The following is a 16,373-nucleotide window of genomic DNA, read 5'->3' on the forward strand; positions in this document are numbered from 1 at the left end:
AGTTGTTGACATTAAGGTCAAGGCTGCAGAAGGAATGAGCAGGACAGAAATCCACAATGACTTCTGTTTGTAAATTACACCCACAGTGTTTAATGCATTGCTGGTGAGGGAGAGTTTGCATTTAAGGCTGTTGTGTGAAATAGACAGACATAACCAAAAAAGCGTTAAAAACAAAAGACATGAAGCATGTGGATACTGGATGTAGGACATAGTACATTTTTTTGGCTGCTGTCATAGAAAAGAGTTATACAATTCTAGCATAAATGATTCTTTCTTAAATTCAAAGATGTAAAACTCAAGAGCCCACCTCACAGGCCACCTTCTGATTCTGAATTGTGACAAAAGCTGGCTGGTTTCCCATGGTTGGCTAATTCACACATAGCTGTACAACACTCTGAGCATGTATTATCACAGTAGCAGCTATCAGTGATAATGTTGTCTTTCTTTTCCTGCTAAAAATAGCAAATGGAGCTGAAATAATTGGCAAAATCCTGTTATGGTAAATGCATTCCAGCGCCGCAACATAGGTTGTTGCTTTCAGTCAGAGTCGAACATAATAGACAATTCAAAGAAGAAAATCAAGTGGGGAAACTGGTTCTCATGCTGGCCCAATTGCAGTAGAATGCTAATGTCAGTCAGACATTTATCAGAGCTAATTTTTCATTTTTTTTGGTGTAATATCTATATAATTTCAGAGTTCCTGGTGATTTATATCATGGACTTCATTTGGCTGCAGCATTTATAGTCCCTGTCAGCATGTCAATACTCAAGTCGGCAACAGACACGTGCTTTTGCCTTAAGCTCCTGTTTCTTAGCTGATTTCTACCATACTGTCTAATAATGTATTAAATTTCATAAAAATAATATTTGAGTCCATTAATCTGGATCACACACTGCCTTTCTCTGCTGAAATGTCAGCAGCAGCTGCCTGACTGTAACTTCAGTCTGGACATGCCTCAGTTAATCTGGTCATCTGTAAATTTAAATGCCACTTTATATACTGACCTTAATTCTTCCTTCATGCACTGCCCTATGAGGACAATGATGACCTATTTTTCAAATTAAGTTTGAATTAATTATAATGGCAACCTAATAAAATGTGGGGAAATGTGAATGTATTTAGACAAACCCACCGGTGTAAAGAGCAAAAAAATGCCTTTGAATGCTGGGGAAATGTCAAGGTTGACAGAAACATACTTTGGTTCTTGTTAAACACAGTGGCTTAAACGAAAAATAAATAGTATATACTTTTTTATTACTTTTTAAACACCTCTTTTTTTTAAACCTATATCTGAAAATTAGATGTCAGATTTAATCTTTGCGTGTGTGTATTTCTGCAGTTTAATGGCAACATTTCTGACCTATCTTGACTTTCATGTGATGGAGCTGGTGCTGTCCTCTTTATACACACACACACACACACACTGTTCAATTCCCATGCTTTGGCACTCACACAACAGTCAAGTCCCCTCTGCAACAATCTGTAGGGTAGAAAACCACATCAGATGACTGAATTGACCATCAGCTGATTCTAGTTAATATTATTTCTAGACTACTTTAATGTTGACCTTACAAAGCTTTGGTTGTTTTTTGGTAAGTCATTCGCCATGGAAGGATGTCTGAGATCAGAAGATTTGGATTATTTGGGTAAGGATTTCAGGCAGCTTGATTAGTTTTGGCTAGATTAGGTCCTGATACGCAGCGTGAAGCATAAATGAACAAAATCTAATTCTTTCAAACTGTAACTTGTAATTTGACTATAACAAGTTGACTTGTGAAATAGGTCATCAGTTACTTTGTCCTTTACCACCATTACACCACAGTTCATTGTTGTAAACGTTTGAGTTCCTTCCGGAATGTTCCACCATTGTGGCCATTCAAAATGACTGTTACAAAGAGGCATTGCTCACATCTGTAGGGATGACTGTTGACCGAGCTGTTGATTTTTTTTGTACCTGACGCGTCATCACTGCATAGCGGTATCACACAGTACGTGTTGAAATTTCTGTACTGCCCATTGTTCTTTTGTGTTTTGTCTGTGTAATGGGATAGCTGGAACCACAATCTGGTGACTCTTAGTCTTTAGTCAGAGTGTAGAAATGTTATTCGTCATCTTATAAGTGACAGAGTACAGATGACTGCAGCCATGACAGGGTCTCTATTCTCCCCTTTTGGTGAAGTTATTTACAACATCTTCATCAGCGCGTGTGTCTTTGGCTCTTTAACAGCTAAATACTCCGCTAGGTTCACAAGCAGGGGATTTGTAGAGCTTTATCCCTGAACAGCTGCCTGATTACAACACAGTTGAGAGTGAACCAAAACAGTTAAGTCGCAGGTCTGAAAACCAAAACAATGAGCTGAAAGTTGCTAAAAAGCTCAGTAGACCCTACGGGAATGGCAGAGTTAGGTGATAATTGTATGGGCTCATCACCCCTTCATGTACACCTTGTCATTTAAACCTATAGTGCACAACTATTTTATATGAACTTCCGTTACGTTTAAGCCATTGCCAAATGAGTTGATACAAATCTAATTAACATCTATCCGCTCCACAGAACTCTCAATGTATTTCTTAGTACGGCTTTGGTTTACAAAATGGTGTTGTCCGCCAACATTCATGCACATGAGTTTTGAGTATTGGTTTGAGTAATGCAACAGTGAGCTTTGGAGATGAAGATGACATAAAAACTACAAGAACTTCTTCTGAAGAGTCCATGTTTTTTTAATCCACTGTTTCATCCTTGAGCTACTAGCAACCGCGACCACCGAAGGTTTTCGTCATGTGGACACTGTTGTCATTACTTAGAATTCCTCATGGGGGCTTCAGAAACTGCACACTATAGCTTCAATCTATTGTTTATATAACAATATTGATAATTGTAGCTTTAAATTCCTGCTTCTCACATAATGAATATACACGTCAAACTTTCTCCAGGTTTGATCCCTTCTTAGTCAAAGTGTTTTGCCGGCAGCTGACTATTCTGTGAACCAATTTATTTATAATTAAAGGTGTTTTATTGCCACCTCACAAGGTGATCTTGGCATGTTTCTCCTCAGCACTGTCAACGTCAGCTGCTTTTTAGGAAGCCTTTTAGTGTAGATTAAAAAACACTCCTTCCTCAGGATCGAATTGCACTTTTTCCTCAGCACTGAGAATGAGGCGTGTAATCATTACAGTGATGTTTATGAAAGGTGACATTAGAGTGGTGCACATGCACATATTGCCTCTTAACCGAGGGTTTGGCCATTTAAAGTTACATTTTTAAAATGACTCCAGGAAAAGAGACATACTTGTCAATGTCGTACAATTTACCTGCAGGGAGCTTTGGATTTAAAACATGTTCTTTCCAAAATGGTCAACAGGTTAATGGGACGCGTGATGAAAGTGGGATTAAAACATACTGCCTTGCCCTTCATTTTAAAATTAATCTTATGCACGTTATGCAAGCATGGAATTATGTAGACAGTTTAATCTGTAAAGATGATGTCTTGCTGCAAGTCCTAAATCTTAACTGAGGAAACTTTTGAGTTACATGCACTTGTGTGTAATGAGTTTAATATGAGCATGCTTTGTAGACCAAATCAAAGCTACCTTAGTTTCTTTTTTAATGTGTTTGAGACTCTTTAAAGGTCCAAAACAAGTCACTTTGCTCATGTAAAACACAACAAAGCTCTGTCAGGTTTCCTCACTCTTGTTTTCAGGTTTGAAAAGGATTACAGGAAATGAAAATGTAATATGATTTTTCTCAATGATGGCAGCCTGCAGCCAGTTTTAGGCCAGTTTGGAGCCGCACCAGCAGTTACCCTTCTCACTGAACCAGTTCACACAGACACAGACACACTGATCAAGGCATAACTGAGCAGCTTTCAGGCACACGCTTGCAACCTACAGGCTGTGTTGGAACATGTTAGTCCATTTCCAGTGATGTAAACAGTATATCATCACTATAATCTCATGTATTTGTTCTGTTACAACAGTGGCCTGATTGTTTGTATATTGTAACCAGACTGCTGCCTCTGTTTATACACTTTTCTCCTCAACTACTCACTGCTTTATTCTTTATTTTCTTCCTATTTTAATCTGCACTTCCTGCCACATTAAATACAAAGAAACTAAATTAGAAAAGAAGGGACAATGAAAGGCAGTTTGAGGATGCTTTTAATGACATTTAAAGCAACATCTGTAAAAGATCTGAACATAAAACCCCCCGTTTTTTTTCCAATGCTTTAAAAGCCTCGGCCCTGTAACACGAGGGCGTGTGTCCTACTTCTTGGCTGTTGGCTCATAACTGTTGTTTTACGTAACACACTTCATCTCATTTTGTCTGCTGTTGCCATGGTAAGGCTAATTTATACAGGCTTTAAGAATAAGGGCTTCTGTTTTTAATATGTACTATAGCTGACGCTGTCTTTTTTTTTTTTACACACCAATACACGTGTGTGTCTGTGTGTGTCTGTGTGTGTTTGTGTGTGTACAACAATGTTCTCTAACATACTTGCTTCTTCTCATCTCCGACTCCTCATTTGTGATTGCTGCAAACTTCATAAAAGAGGAAAATGCTTCATGGGTAGAGGAAAGGTTTATTTTACAAACAATATACATTTGTATGAAAGACTGAAAATGAGAGTGAGATGTAGAGAGAGTAGGGAGACCAGAAGTAACAATAACAATAAAAAATATATAACATTGTCACTCCCACAGCAAATAGTGGTCTGCCAACAGTAAACTTGCTAGTGGGTTAGTATGCTAGCAGCATTGTTAACTGAGCTAACCTCCATCAGTCAGGCCATAGTGGTCCGTCGAAACGTTCCTGTGTCTTCCTAGACACTCATATTACTCATGGACTGACTGGCATGCTCTCTCATGCTGGTCCCCCTTTACTAACCTTTTTAAACTATCTTAAGGTTCAGGTTAGAATTAGATCTGGGTTAGGTTGATGGTCGGGGCATCTAGCTGTGATGGTTAGGGTACGGATATAAGAAATGGTGTGTGGGTGTGTGTCTTTTGTTTGTTTGTTCTTGCCAAATTGCAGCTCAGCATACTGATCAATCTAATGTTCACATATTCTACGAAGAAACACACTCTCACACCTTGTCAAGGGCATTTAAGGCTTTTAGTGTGGGAGCGCCAGAGAAGAAATACCAGTGAATGGACTGAATGGCGGCTGTATTCATCACGGGGTAACGGCTGGCACCAAACCAGAGCACACTGCGAGAGTTGGCATTGTTTTCTCATTCTGAAAAGCTCTTTAGACGAGATGAGCGGTGACACTAAGAAGTGCAGAGGTTTTTATGATTCAGTGACTGAACTCAACTTTTTGTGAGGTAGTTTGCTGAGGCTGGGAAAGGTTTGGGAAAATCCAGAAGCCTGGACGTGAGTGTGACGTTTAGCATACCACTCATGCCAAAATGCATGCTGCAAAAACACATTGTAAAAACTAGGCTATGTTTTGTATAACACTGAGTGAATAACAAATATGTTACTCTCCTGTTTTGTTCACCCATCATCGTCTAAAATAAATCAATCAATAAATCAAATTTTATTTAAACTGAAAAATGACCTTTAAACATGGTCTCAGTGCACTTTTCAATTAAAGGAACACATAAATAACAGGCAGCAACTAAACAATTGAACAGCATTGAAGCAGTAATAATAAACCAGCTACTTAACAGAATAAGTGAAAAGGCTTGTTTATGAAAGACGCAGAAAGGATGGGGTGTTATGGTTGGCTGTAGTATAATGAGTAAAGGTAGGTCTTCAATCTAGATTTAAAAATGTCAACTGTGTGATCTTCTTTAATATTTAGTGGGATGCCATTCCAAAGATGAGGGGCATGGTAGGAGAATGTTCTACAACCAATTTTTTTTTTTTTTTTTGTGTATTAGGAGAATGACCAAAGACCAGCATCAAGGGCATGGAGAGTGTGTGCCGGTGTACGTGGTGTAATAAGATCAGATAAATAAGTGGTACATGTCCATGCAGGGCCTCATGTGTTAGAAAAAGAACCTCATAGTCAGCTCTTTTGACATAAAAGTTAGGTTAGTGATTGGCCTATAATTGTTAAGAACTTGTGGGTCAGTACTTGTTTTTTTAAGCGGCGGTTGAAAAACAGTGATTTTAAAAGCTGAGGGCACAGAACCCACTAAATGCGACAGATTAAAAATATTAAGAATATATCTTCGTAAAACAAGATTAGCTCTTTAAAAAGGTTAGACAATAATGGATCTAGTATGCAGTTTGTAGTTTTTGTGAGTATTGCCACAGTGTCAAACAGAATAGTCAGTGAACCATGGTGGCGTTTTCGTCCGAGTGCGTTTCCTGGTTATAAGAGGGACAGAGTCGAGTGTGTTAAGCAAGGTACTGTTCAGGTGGTCTGTGATATTGTCAAGAAGAGCAAATGTAGTATTGCAGAGACCAAGTATGTCAAACCCTCAGCCAGTGTAGACCTAATGTTGCTTTTAAAACGGCAATAGGTGTAGGTGTCATGCTCTGAACACTTACATTGTGTAAGGAGAGAGAAACTGAAGAAGACACAAAAATGGTGAGAGACTGGCCAAGTAATTTTGATTTTGATTTAAGTGTCCACGTTCTCTTGTCCTTCGTTTAAATTAATGAGAACTATTCGGGAAATGGCAGAAGTGCAAGGAAAAGTGTCCACCCAGTTCTGTGATTATCCGGAGAGCATTAGGTAACAATATGTAGCATGTATCATTTGCCACCCACTGCTCCTCTTTTAGGAGGGTGAGTCAGAATGTCAGAGAGACAAACATGGCAAGGCAGAAAACTGTGCTTTGGAGCATCCAGAGACCAAAATGGACCAAAATGTTTTAGAGCATTTGGGCAAATTGCGGCTCTCCTGTATGGACTTTAGCCTGCAACCAACTGTGACTAGAGCAAGGTGATAATGCAACATTACTGATTATTGTAATTCAATAGAATAATATCATGATGACATGATCATACAAATTTTATCCTGCAAATTTCTGTCATCCAAATGAACAATTCTGAGCATTTTATGACTAAAAACTAACAAAATGAGTAGAAAGAAAGTTGATTTTTGCAGCAATACTATTAATTTCAATTTTAATTTCAATCATATTTTACTATCTGTGGTTAGCCAATTTAAAATTACATAGAAAATAACATACTTTTTCATAGATAAGCAACCAGTCTGTAGAACCAAACAAGGTGTATTTTTGGCAACATCTTACCAATCACACCAGGACATGCTGTTTGAGGCCATTGGACCTGATGACTCATTTACTGAGTCACAGCCATCAGGGTCCTCAGTGTTAAAGTGAGCTAGCAGCTATTAATAGCCTGAACAGTATCAGTCTCACCGGCCTATTGTCCCCCGGCCAAAAACAAGGCTCTACTCTTTCCTCGGACCCCGCGCCTGGTCTTTGTGTGGCTCTCTGTCTGTCACACAGACCAAAGGAGGAGATATTAGGTTCCTCAACCGTGTGTGTGTGTGCGTGTGTGTGTGTGCGCGTGTGTGTGTGCGCGTGTGTGTGTGTGTGTGTGTGCGTGTGCGTGTGCGTGTGCGTGAGAATTAGCATGACGAAATGAACTCCACACAAAGGTAGTCTGTACTCTGGAGACAGAAAGACAGATAGATCAGGAGGGAAAAAACAGGGCACCTACAAACAAAGGCTGCACAAACAGAGTGACAGCAAACCAACAGAAAAATGCAGTGTTTAGCTCGTCACTTTGTTTTTTTTAAGTTGTTTAACTTAAAAAAAACAACAACCATATGAGCCATGTTGCATTCCACATCATCTTAATAAAAAAGGTTGAAATCAGACAGGTTGCTTCTGCTAAACATAGACATAGCGATAAAAGATGTCCTAACTATAGGAGAAGCTGATTAGATAACTCAGCCATAAGACTGTCTGGATAGTTTTTTCTGGGAACTTTAATTTCTCTAAGGAAAACGTGGGCTTTAAAACTTTAAATCCGTTGTCCAATCCTCAAGTTAGTAGTGACTTCTGTTTGTGATATTCTATGACTTTTAAACAGCTGTCAGTCTGAAATGCCTTAAAGGTCGACCTCTTACTCCAGGTAGAAAATATGCACAAACACCTAACGGAAAGTGACAAGAGTCATGTTTTGTGACACCTGCCTGAGGAAAGAAAAAGTGAACCGGTAACAGTTGCGGTATGTTTCCAGATGAGTGATGACAAGTAGGCCAGAGCCGTTGAGACATGTTAGTGCAGGCTTTGAATGCTGCTCGTCCACATCACACATGGCAAGCTTCATCAAGGGCGGCTGTGGCTCAGTGGTAGAGCGGTTGTCTGCCAATCGGAAGGTTGCTGGTTTGATCCCCGCCCCTGCAGTCATTGTCGAAGTGTCCTTGGGCAAGACACTGAACCCCAAGTTGCCCCCGGTGCTGCGCATCAGAGTGTGAATGTGTGTGAATGTTTATCTGATGAGCAGGTGGCACCTTGTATGGCAGCCCCGGCCACAGTGTATGAATGTGTGTGAATGGTGAATGTTTCCTGTAGATGTAAAAAAGCGCTTTGAGCAGTTGTTAAGACTGGAAAAGCGCTATATAAATACAGCACATTTATATTTACATCAACAGGGCCTAATTTGTCCTGCAGTGCATAATGCTACTCCGCACTCTAATTAACCTCTTTGTTGACATAGTTTGGGTGTTAATTGAGTTCATAGAATGCTTTTGTTGTACCAAGGATGGATTACTGACCCTGATCCTCAATCGGTCACTCGGCAGCCAAATATTGTTAATAGATTTGTATGTAATGGATATGTGTGTTTGTCTTTTCTCCAGGAGTGTCATCCCGTGTCCCCGAGATCATGGCGGCCGGTACTCACTCCCCCGGAGGGCCCAATGGCATAATCCGGAGTCAGTCCTTTGCTGGCTTCAGCACGCTACAGGAACGACGCTCTCGGTAAGTCTTTACAACTGCGTTCCACTGTTCTTCCTCATATCTGAAATGACAATATCAAATTTGATTTACCACAGCCAATATTATTATCTCAGAAACATCTCAGTATTGATTTTGGAGGTGAATCTCTTTAGAAATTACGTTAATGATCACTATTTTACCAACATTTAAGGAGGGTCCTCCAATAAATAGTTTGCAGTAGATCAGGCATCAAAGAGTCACTTTATCATTGCATGATATTTTTCAAAGGGGAATGTAATCCCACACTCGCATTTTGAAACTCAGGCTTTCTGCTAAAAAGTGTGAATTCATCATTGGCGTTTTTTTTCTTTATAAATGTCCTCCACCAAAGACATTATACAACTTTTTTTTTTTTTTACAGGCGGGGGTTTACTCCTCTTGACAAGTGCACTTGTAAAATAAACCTCCATTAGGATCTGATTGATGTTAACTTACATATATTTTTAAACAGCTTCTAGTGCACCTCTTATCAGTCTGTTGTAATTAGCTTAGTTCATTCTTTCAGCAGAAACTCCCTCCTTGTATTATTTAGTGATACAGTTGTCACTTATTCTTTCTCAGGATTCATTACAGCTGAAATATTCTAGGTTATTTGCTGTTTTGCATTGTGTTAAATATGGACATCAGCATCTGTTCTATTCATGTAATCAACTGATCTGTAGAGCTAAGGACAGTAAGACAAAGTCCTCTTTCTTTGAGTAAATCTTACATAAATTGACATGACGTCAAATCTTTTGTTTTAAGAGCAGTAACCATAGTAATTTCACTGGCAGTCATTCACCTATATAACATACATACAGTACATAGAGTACATATAACAATTGGTGATTCAATCAAAAATCAGTGATTTTGTAGGATGATGTCTAAGCCTAGAGACAGGATTTTAATAAAAGGGCAGCAACTCACTTCTTGGAAACTATTCTTGTTGAGTCTATGCCCTGCATACCCCTGCAGAACAGACACTGTTAGCATCAACACAATTTGTAAAAAAAATCCTAGAAAACCTTTATTTGCTTGTCACATTGGTTGTAAAATGTAAAAAAAGAAGAAGACATTTACAGGATCCATGATCTGGTGCCAACCTTCTAGATGTTTAGCGAGCCACAGCAAGTCTCAAAATCCTGTAAAGGGACTAAATTCTTCAGGGATGATCAGCACTCTGTTGCACAACCAAACATCAAACTCTGTTTCCTGATAGTTATTTCATTTATAGCCTAAAGTTAGAGAGCGCTAAAGTGCTTGAGAGATTTTATCTGCATTCCTTCCTCTTTGACTCTTCTGTGACGGCTCTCACTCAAACATCACAAGACAAAGCTTTCTTACACTCACCAAAATCTCTTTTACAATCTTCCGGCTGTCGTCGCCTGGTCCTCTGCAGCAGGCCCTGGTCCTGCTGTGAGAACCTATTTGAAGATGCTGTTTTCCCTCTTTTTTTCTCTGCTCAGACAGTGAATGGGGTAATTGGTTGGAATGACTCGAGTGTGTGGGTGACTGACAGTGACTGCCAAGTTACCAAATTACCATTCTGATAATGAGCGAGGTGTCAAGCTGCAGAGATGTGGCTTATGAGTGTGTCAGTGTTATTCAGCAAGGACTTTTCATGTGTGTACCCATGTACATTTCTGTAGAAATTGCAGTTTGTGTCCCAATTATAAGTCAGTATGGAATTGTGTTAGCATGAATGCATATGTGTGTTTCTGTGTGTGTGTCCCTGCCAATAGACCCTTCTACACCACAACTTGCGTGACCCCAAGGCTACACAGCGCTCTCATTCAGCGGTGCCCTACATTCAAAGCTTAGCTTAACTTGTGCAGCAAGACGTGGCAGTTCCAACTTGTCAAGCACTGGAATTGGTTGTTGTTGTGTCCCTGAGATGACTCTGGGATCGTTTCATTGAGTCTATGGAAATGTCATTTGTTAGCTAAATCTGTAATGGTTTCAAAAGCTGAAATGGGCATGAGCTAGTAAGATGAGTGTGGCCTAAAAATGGGTTAATGTGAGGAGAGAGAAGATTGATGTGAGGTAACTATACTGTGGGGAAAAAATGTGCTTTTTCTTTCTTTGAGCATAGAAGCCAGGCTTAGAAATGGTGCTGAAACCATTAATGGAGCTCCCAAACTAACCATTTTGATAATCTATCTAAGAAATGCCAAACATTTGCTGATTTTAGCTTCATAAATGTGCAAATTGGCTTTTTCTGGTTTATATGATACTAAATGGAAAAAGGTTTGGGTTTTGCTTTCAGGTCTTTGCTATAGTAAATTAAATAGTTTTGGGTATCAGACTGTTGGTCAGAAAAAAACAAGACATAAAAAAATGTGACCATTTGCTCTGAGAGGTTATGATGTGATGATTTTTCAATGTTGTCATGATGTTTTATAGTCCAAATGATTAATTAATACATCCACAATAACATCAGAAGATACATTTATAATGGCAATAACCTTTAGTTACAGCCTTTTTGTACACACATATCATTCACAGGAGCCTGTTTTGCTGCCTTTCATAGAAATATACCGCCCTATAAACTCTGTTTCACTCTTTACACGTTTGTTTATAGAGTGTAACACACTCGTTTCACTCCCCCCCACCCCATCCCCCCAAACCCCTTGATTCAGTCACACTGTTGTTGGCCTGTGGGTGAGAGTGTGAATGTTATTTATTGCCGGGAGTGTGATTGTGCCTTAGTGTGTTTTTAAGTTCAGCAGAAGATAAATGGCAGCATTACAGGGCAAAATCTGAAAAAGGGGGTGGGAAGCTTGTGTTTGCATTTGCTCACAGATATGTGCGCACACTTGTGATTTAGCACACCCCTGTGATTGACGAGGACGTTCTGAAGTTATACTGTATACTTTTCATGTTTGACCTGTTTTGCTGAACGATACTGTATGTAAATGTATCATTCCTGTGTGACTTAGTTACTTCAGTGTTTACAGACTTGACTAGCCCCTTCCATCAGGCAAAAGAAATACATTTATGCTGAGAGTGGCCCAATGGCAAGTTCAGGATGCTGTTAAGTAATACAGAAATCTCATCTAACGCTATATTTTTATACTGCACAGAGCTGCAGGCCTGGTTATCTGAAATACAATGGAAATCCCGTGTTTAATATTTAATGAGATGTTGTGTAACAATGTTGTGCCTGTGTTTCTGCTTCAACCTCAGACAAAATTACCCCCCCCCCCAACACACCTGTGTACTCCTGTTGTCCTGTTATACTTCTTTGTCTTACTTCCTTTGGGTCATAATCATGCTTTAACTTTTGGACTTACCCTTTGTATCCTGCTTTTGTTTCTATGAAACCTTTGAAAACATTGTGAATTGCAATGTGTTTTTCCATTGCATAGACGATTAAGAAAATGTATGCACACAGGGGACCCTCTATTTATATGTGTGTGTTTGTGTGTAGGTGTAACTCTTTCATGGGGAACTCAGCAGTGCAGAAGAAGCCTCAGTCTAAGCCAAAGAAGCCCCACCTGTCTGGACACAAAGGAGGCAGCAGCTCCAGAGAGCCACAGCCCAAAAGACTGGAGGAAGTTTACAATGCACTCAAACAAGGCCTAGAGTGAGTGACCCGAACACTGACTCACACTGACACAAACTTCACTCAGTCAAGCAATGAAAATGTCTTCGCCTTCAATACATAAACTAATCAACTGTTCCAAAATAACCACTTATTATTAACTTAGTAATACATCTGTGAGTTTATATTGCTGTCACTGTATACACATTATTTTCATTAAATGTTTCCCTTTTTGTCCGGTAGTGAGTATCTTGAAGTTCATCAAACAGAGCTGGACAAACTCATGTCTCTGATGAAGGACATGAAGAGGAACTCTCGCCTGGTGAGCTGCCACTGTGCATCAATTTACATACGAGCAACACAGTCGCAACTTAAAGGATTAGTTTGACATTTTGGGAAATACTCTTATTTGCTTTCTTGATGAGAGTAAGATGAGGAGATCAATACCACTCTTATGTCTGGAAATATTAAGTTATAGCCAGGAGGCTGTTAGCTTAGCTTAGCTTAGCATAAAGACTGGTAACAGGGGAACGGCTAGCCTGGATAAAACTGCCTACGAGCACCTGTAAAGGTCACCAGTACACACTGAGCATTTTCTCATCTCAAAGTCATGCAACAATGTATGTGTATGAATCTTTAGAGGTGCTGGTAGGCAGATTTTTCTTATGACCAGAGCCAAGCTGCTAAGTTGCTAAGCTAATCATCTGCAAAAAAGCAAATTTTCCAAAACGTCAAACTTTTCCTTTTTGAAAGACCAAATTCACTGTTTGTTCACTTCAGATCTCAGCTGTTTATGTTTCATTTTAATGATAATAAATCACAAAAAATAATAATACATGACTTTCGCATCACAGATTTTAATTTGATACAATGCACACAGACACACACGCACGCACGCACACACATATACGGTACACACAGCGTCTAGACTGCTACTGGAAATTATGTTTAACAGGATCTTTTTTGATGCCACACTACTACAGCCCACTTTGCATTCCTTAAGCAGCCCCTAACTGTGTGATTGTGTGTCTGTGTGTTTTTTTTCTCTCCAGGGAGTGCTGTACGATCTTGACAAGGTGAGTTGATCGAGGGGAGGGTCTGCTGTAACAACCGCTCCAAGTTTGGCGTGTGCTGGGGGGAGTCTTTGATGTAAAAATGAAGGAAGGAGAAGAAACTGCTAAAAGGCAGCTAAAGGCAAAAGAAATGCGGGAGGAGGGGTGGAGTGGTGAAGTGAGGGGCTGAAGGGATTGAGGAATAGTGCAGGAAAAAGGATGAAAGAGAGAGAAAGTTTGTGATGATGGGACAGGAAAGACAGTTTGAGAAGGATTAGCTGTAAGATTTTTGCATAAAAAACAATGGATACCATTTAGTTAAACATGTTGCCATCTTGTGACATACATTTAATGACCACTAATGATTACCAATGTCACACTGTCATATGGACATACAAATCTTCATGTATACTGCTTTAAACCAAATGTAGGCACTAGTAAATTTGTGTGCTGTATCTGTCTTTCTGCAGCAAATCAAAACCATTGAGCGGTACATGAGACGTCTGGAGTTCCACATTAGCAAGGTAAGAACTGATGTGACCGATAGATATCAGCCAATGCTTTACTTTAATCCATCATAGGACAAGTTATCAAGTTATCTCACATTGCAATACCTCCTTTCACTTTAAGCCTCTCCACATAACACCCACAATGACTCACTGACTTTGTGAGGTTGGTTTCAGGTAGGATTTATGCTGCCAGTTAAGGTGGCTTCCCTGTTTTTCTCTAGTTCATGTGTTGATGTGTTAGAGAAGTTTCCCGCTGTTTTAATGGCCGAGGCAACAGGTTGTCAGGTAGGGAAACTTTTCTTCCTATATCCTCTTTTGTAGTCTTCTCCCTGGTTGCCAGTTGGGGACAAAAATCCCCTGCAAGATTGTACAGCTCTGTGACTTTTCTTCCACATCCCCTTTTGTAGTTCTGTAATAGTCTCCCTCGCTGTGCTCAAATCAGACGTGACAGCAGGCAATCAGAATACGCACACCCAAACAACAGCGCAGCTCCAAAGGTAACCATGGTTACCTGAAGACAGAGCCTTTTGAAGTCCTGAGGAGCACAGAAGAGCCAGCAATTGGGTGACCTTAACCTGTTATGTTCACATAAACATCCTGATGAAAACTCACCTTCAGATGTCCAATAGCATGTACAGAACAAAATGACAGAAGACAAGACCCAGTCCTTGGACAGATTTGTGGACGTGTGTCTGAGGGTTGAAGACAACAGTGAATCTGGGTCAGAGCAGTTAGTAGGCTACAGTTAGGAGCAATTTGCAGGGTACTTTTAAATAAGAATAATGAGAGGAGGGAGATAGAGGGAACATAGAAAAAAAGTCTGAGAGTCATATGAAAGAAAGGCGATGGTTTCTCAGAAACTCAGGAAATATATCTGCCTGCATACTCTACTTCAACTACTACTTTGTCACAGGATGCAGTTAAAACAAACACACTCAAAGCCTTCCCATTTAGCATCCAACATTACTCTGAAGCTCTTCTGATCTTTCAGACTCTGTAAAAATAGATTTGAATGCATTTGCAAATATTTGAAGAAGTGACTGATTTATCTCTTCAGACAGGGAAAAAAAGCCTCAAAAGTCAAAGCGTAACTAAAAGCAAGTTAAATCTAGCACTCCCTGTGCTCTTTAATTCTAAATATGTACCAATGCTACTTCGCCCCCACTTGTCATTTCATCGACTGTCTGATTTCTGTGCGGACTATTGGGTGGAAATGAAATAGTTTAAGTAAATTATTTCTGCATATTCTTTGCCATCATTTAAATTTATCAGTTTTTATAGTTTCTGTGCAACAAATGCTATGATTTATCATTGCTTGACGGCAAGATTTAGTCTTGCAGTGTAGCACGTCCTGAACAGAGTATACTCCTTTAAGTAGGGAATGAAAGAGAGGAAATGCATGCTGGATTCATGAATAAAACTAATGCCAATGCCAAGTCAACTATCTACGCTATCACCCCTGCCTGCTCGCCCTACAAATAGCAATTGGCTTTACACACACACACAATGACAGATCTCTAATATTGTATGTGTTTATTCATTATTGCATTTTTAAGCTTTCAGCTGAGTAAACAAAACATTGTCATGCACATACCATATGAATAAATGTAGAACCAGAAAAAAGCAGCATGTGTACTCATGTCATCTCAGAACTGGACAATGGGAAAATAGATCTTCACAGTTATATATTCAGCAGCCATGAGCTAAAGTAAGAGTTTCTCAGTATTTGTGCTCAGGAGCAGGCGTCTCTCTTTGTGCTGGACAGCTGCCGTGAGGCATGATTTAACAATCATTCATTAGCGTGTGTGTGTGTCTGTGTGTCTGTGTGTCTGTGTGTGTCACATCAGCCCCGTCTTTTGTTCCTTCTCGTACTGCTGGCTGCCTGCAGATGTCTGAGCTGTAATTGGCACACATGGAGGAAGCAGGTGGCCCAATACAACCCTTATGATGTCCTGTATGGGATAGGGTCTATGGTGTGTGCTAGCTGCTAGTTTCAGCAGGGCATCATTAAAGAGATGAGTGACAGAGATTGGAGGTGAGAATAGTGTCTGCCAGGCGCCTCCTCTTCCCCCAAAAGAGAGAGAGAAATTGTGTGTTTATGTGTTAATCATGTGCCAAGTTCAATCCGGTGTGTAAATATTTTCCATGTGATTATTTTTTTAAAGGGCCTCTTTGCTTTCCTCTCTTCCCTTGATTGGTAATCTAGCCACCAATGTATGCACACACACCCACACACACACACACACACACAGTTACTCAGAGATGGTCTTGTGTGTTTGATGCTGTTTGATGTGCCCCGCCTGTTTTAATCTGCTTATAATCATTCGCCCTCTGGCAGAAAGAGTGTGAGTGTGAGTG

General features: G+C 39.9%; 1 protein-coding gene across 6 annotated transcripts in view; it reads left to right on the top strand.

Moving 5' to 3' along the window:
* The window catches only part of ripor2 (RHO family interacting cell polarization regulator 2), a 61,626-nt gene that overhangs the window by 25,105 nt on the left and 20,148 nt on the right, over positions 1-16,373 (top strand). For 5 of the 6 annotated variants that reach the window (XM_032536398.1, XM_032536399.1, XM_032536396.1 and 2 more), the window contains exons 2-6: positions 8,793-8,913; positions 12,341-12,496; positions 12,698-12,776; positions 13,507-13,530; positions 13,977-14,030. In XM_032536398.1, coding sequence (XP_032392289.1) covers positions 8,793-8,913; positions 12,341-12,496; positions 12,698-12,776; positions 13,507-13,530; positions 13,977-14,030 — 434 coding nt within the window. Of the gene's footprint in view, positions 1-8,790; positions 8,914-12,340; positions 12,497-12,697; positions 12,777-13,506; positions 13,531-13,976; positions 14,031-16,373 lie in introns of all 6 variants that reach the window. The other variant, XM_032536400.1, reaches the window with a different exon arrangement.

The sequence above is a fragment of the Etheostoma spectabile genome, chromosome 14, assembly GCF_008692095.1.
Source record: "Etheostoma spectabile isolate EspeVRDwgs_2016 chromosome 14, UIUC_Espe_1.0, whole genome shotgun sequence".
Taxonomy (NCBI): Eukaryota; Metazoa; Chordata; class Actinopteri; order Perciformes; family Percidae; genus Etheostoma; species Etheostoma spectabile.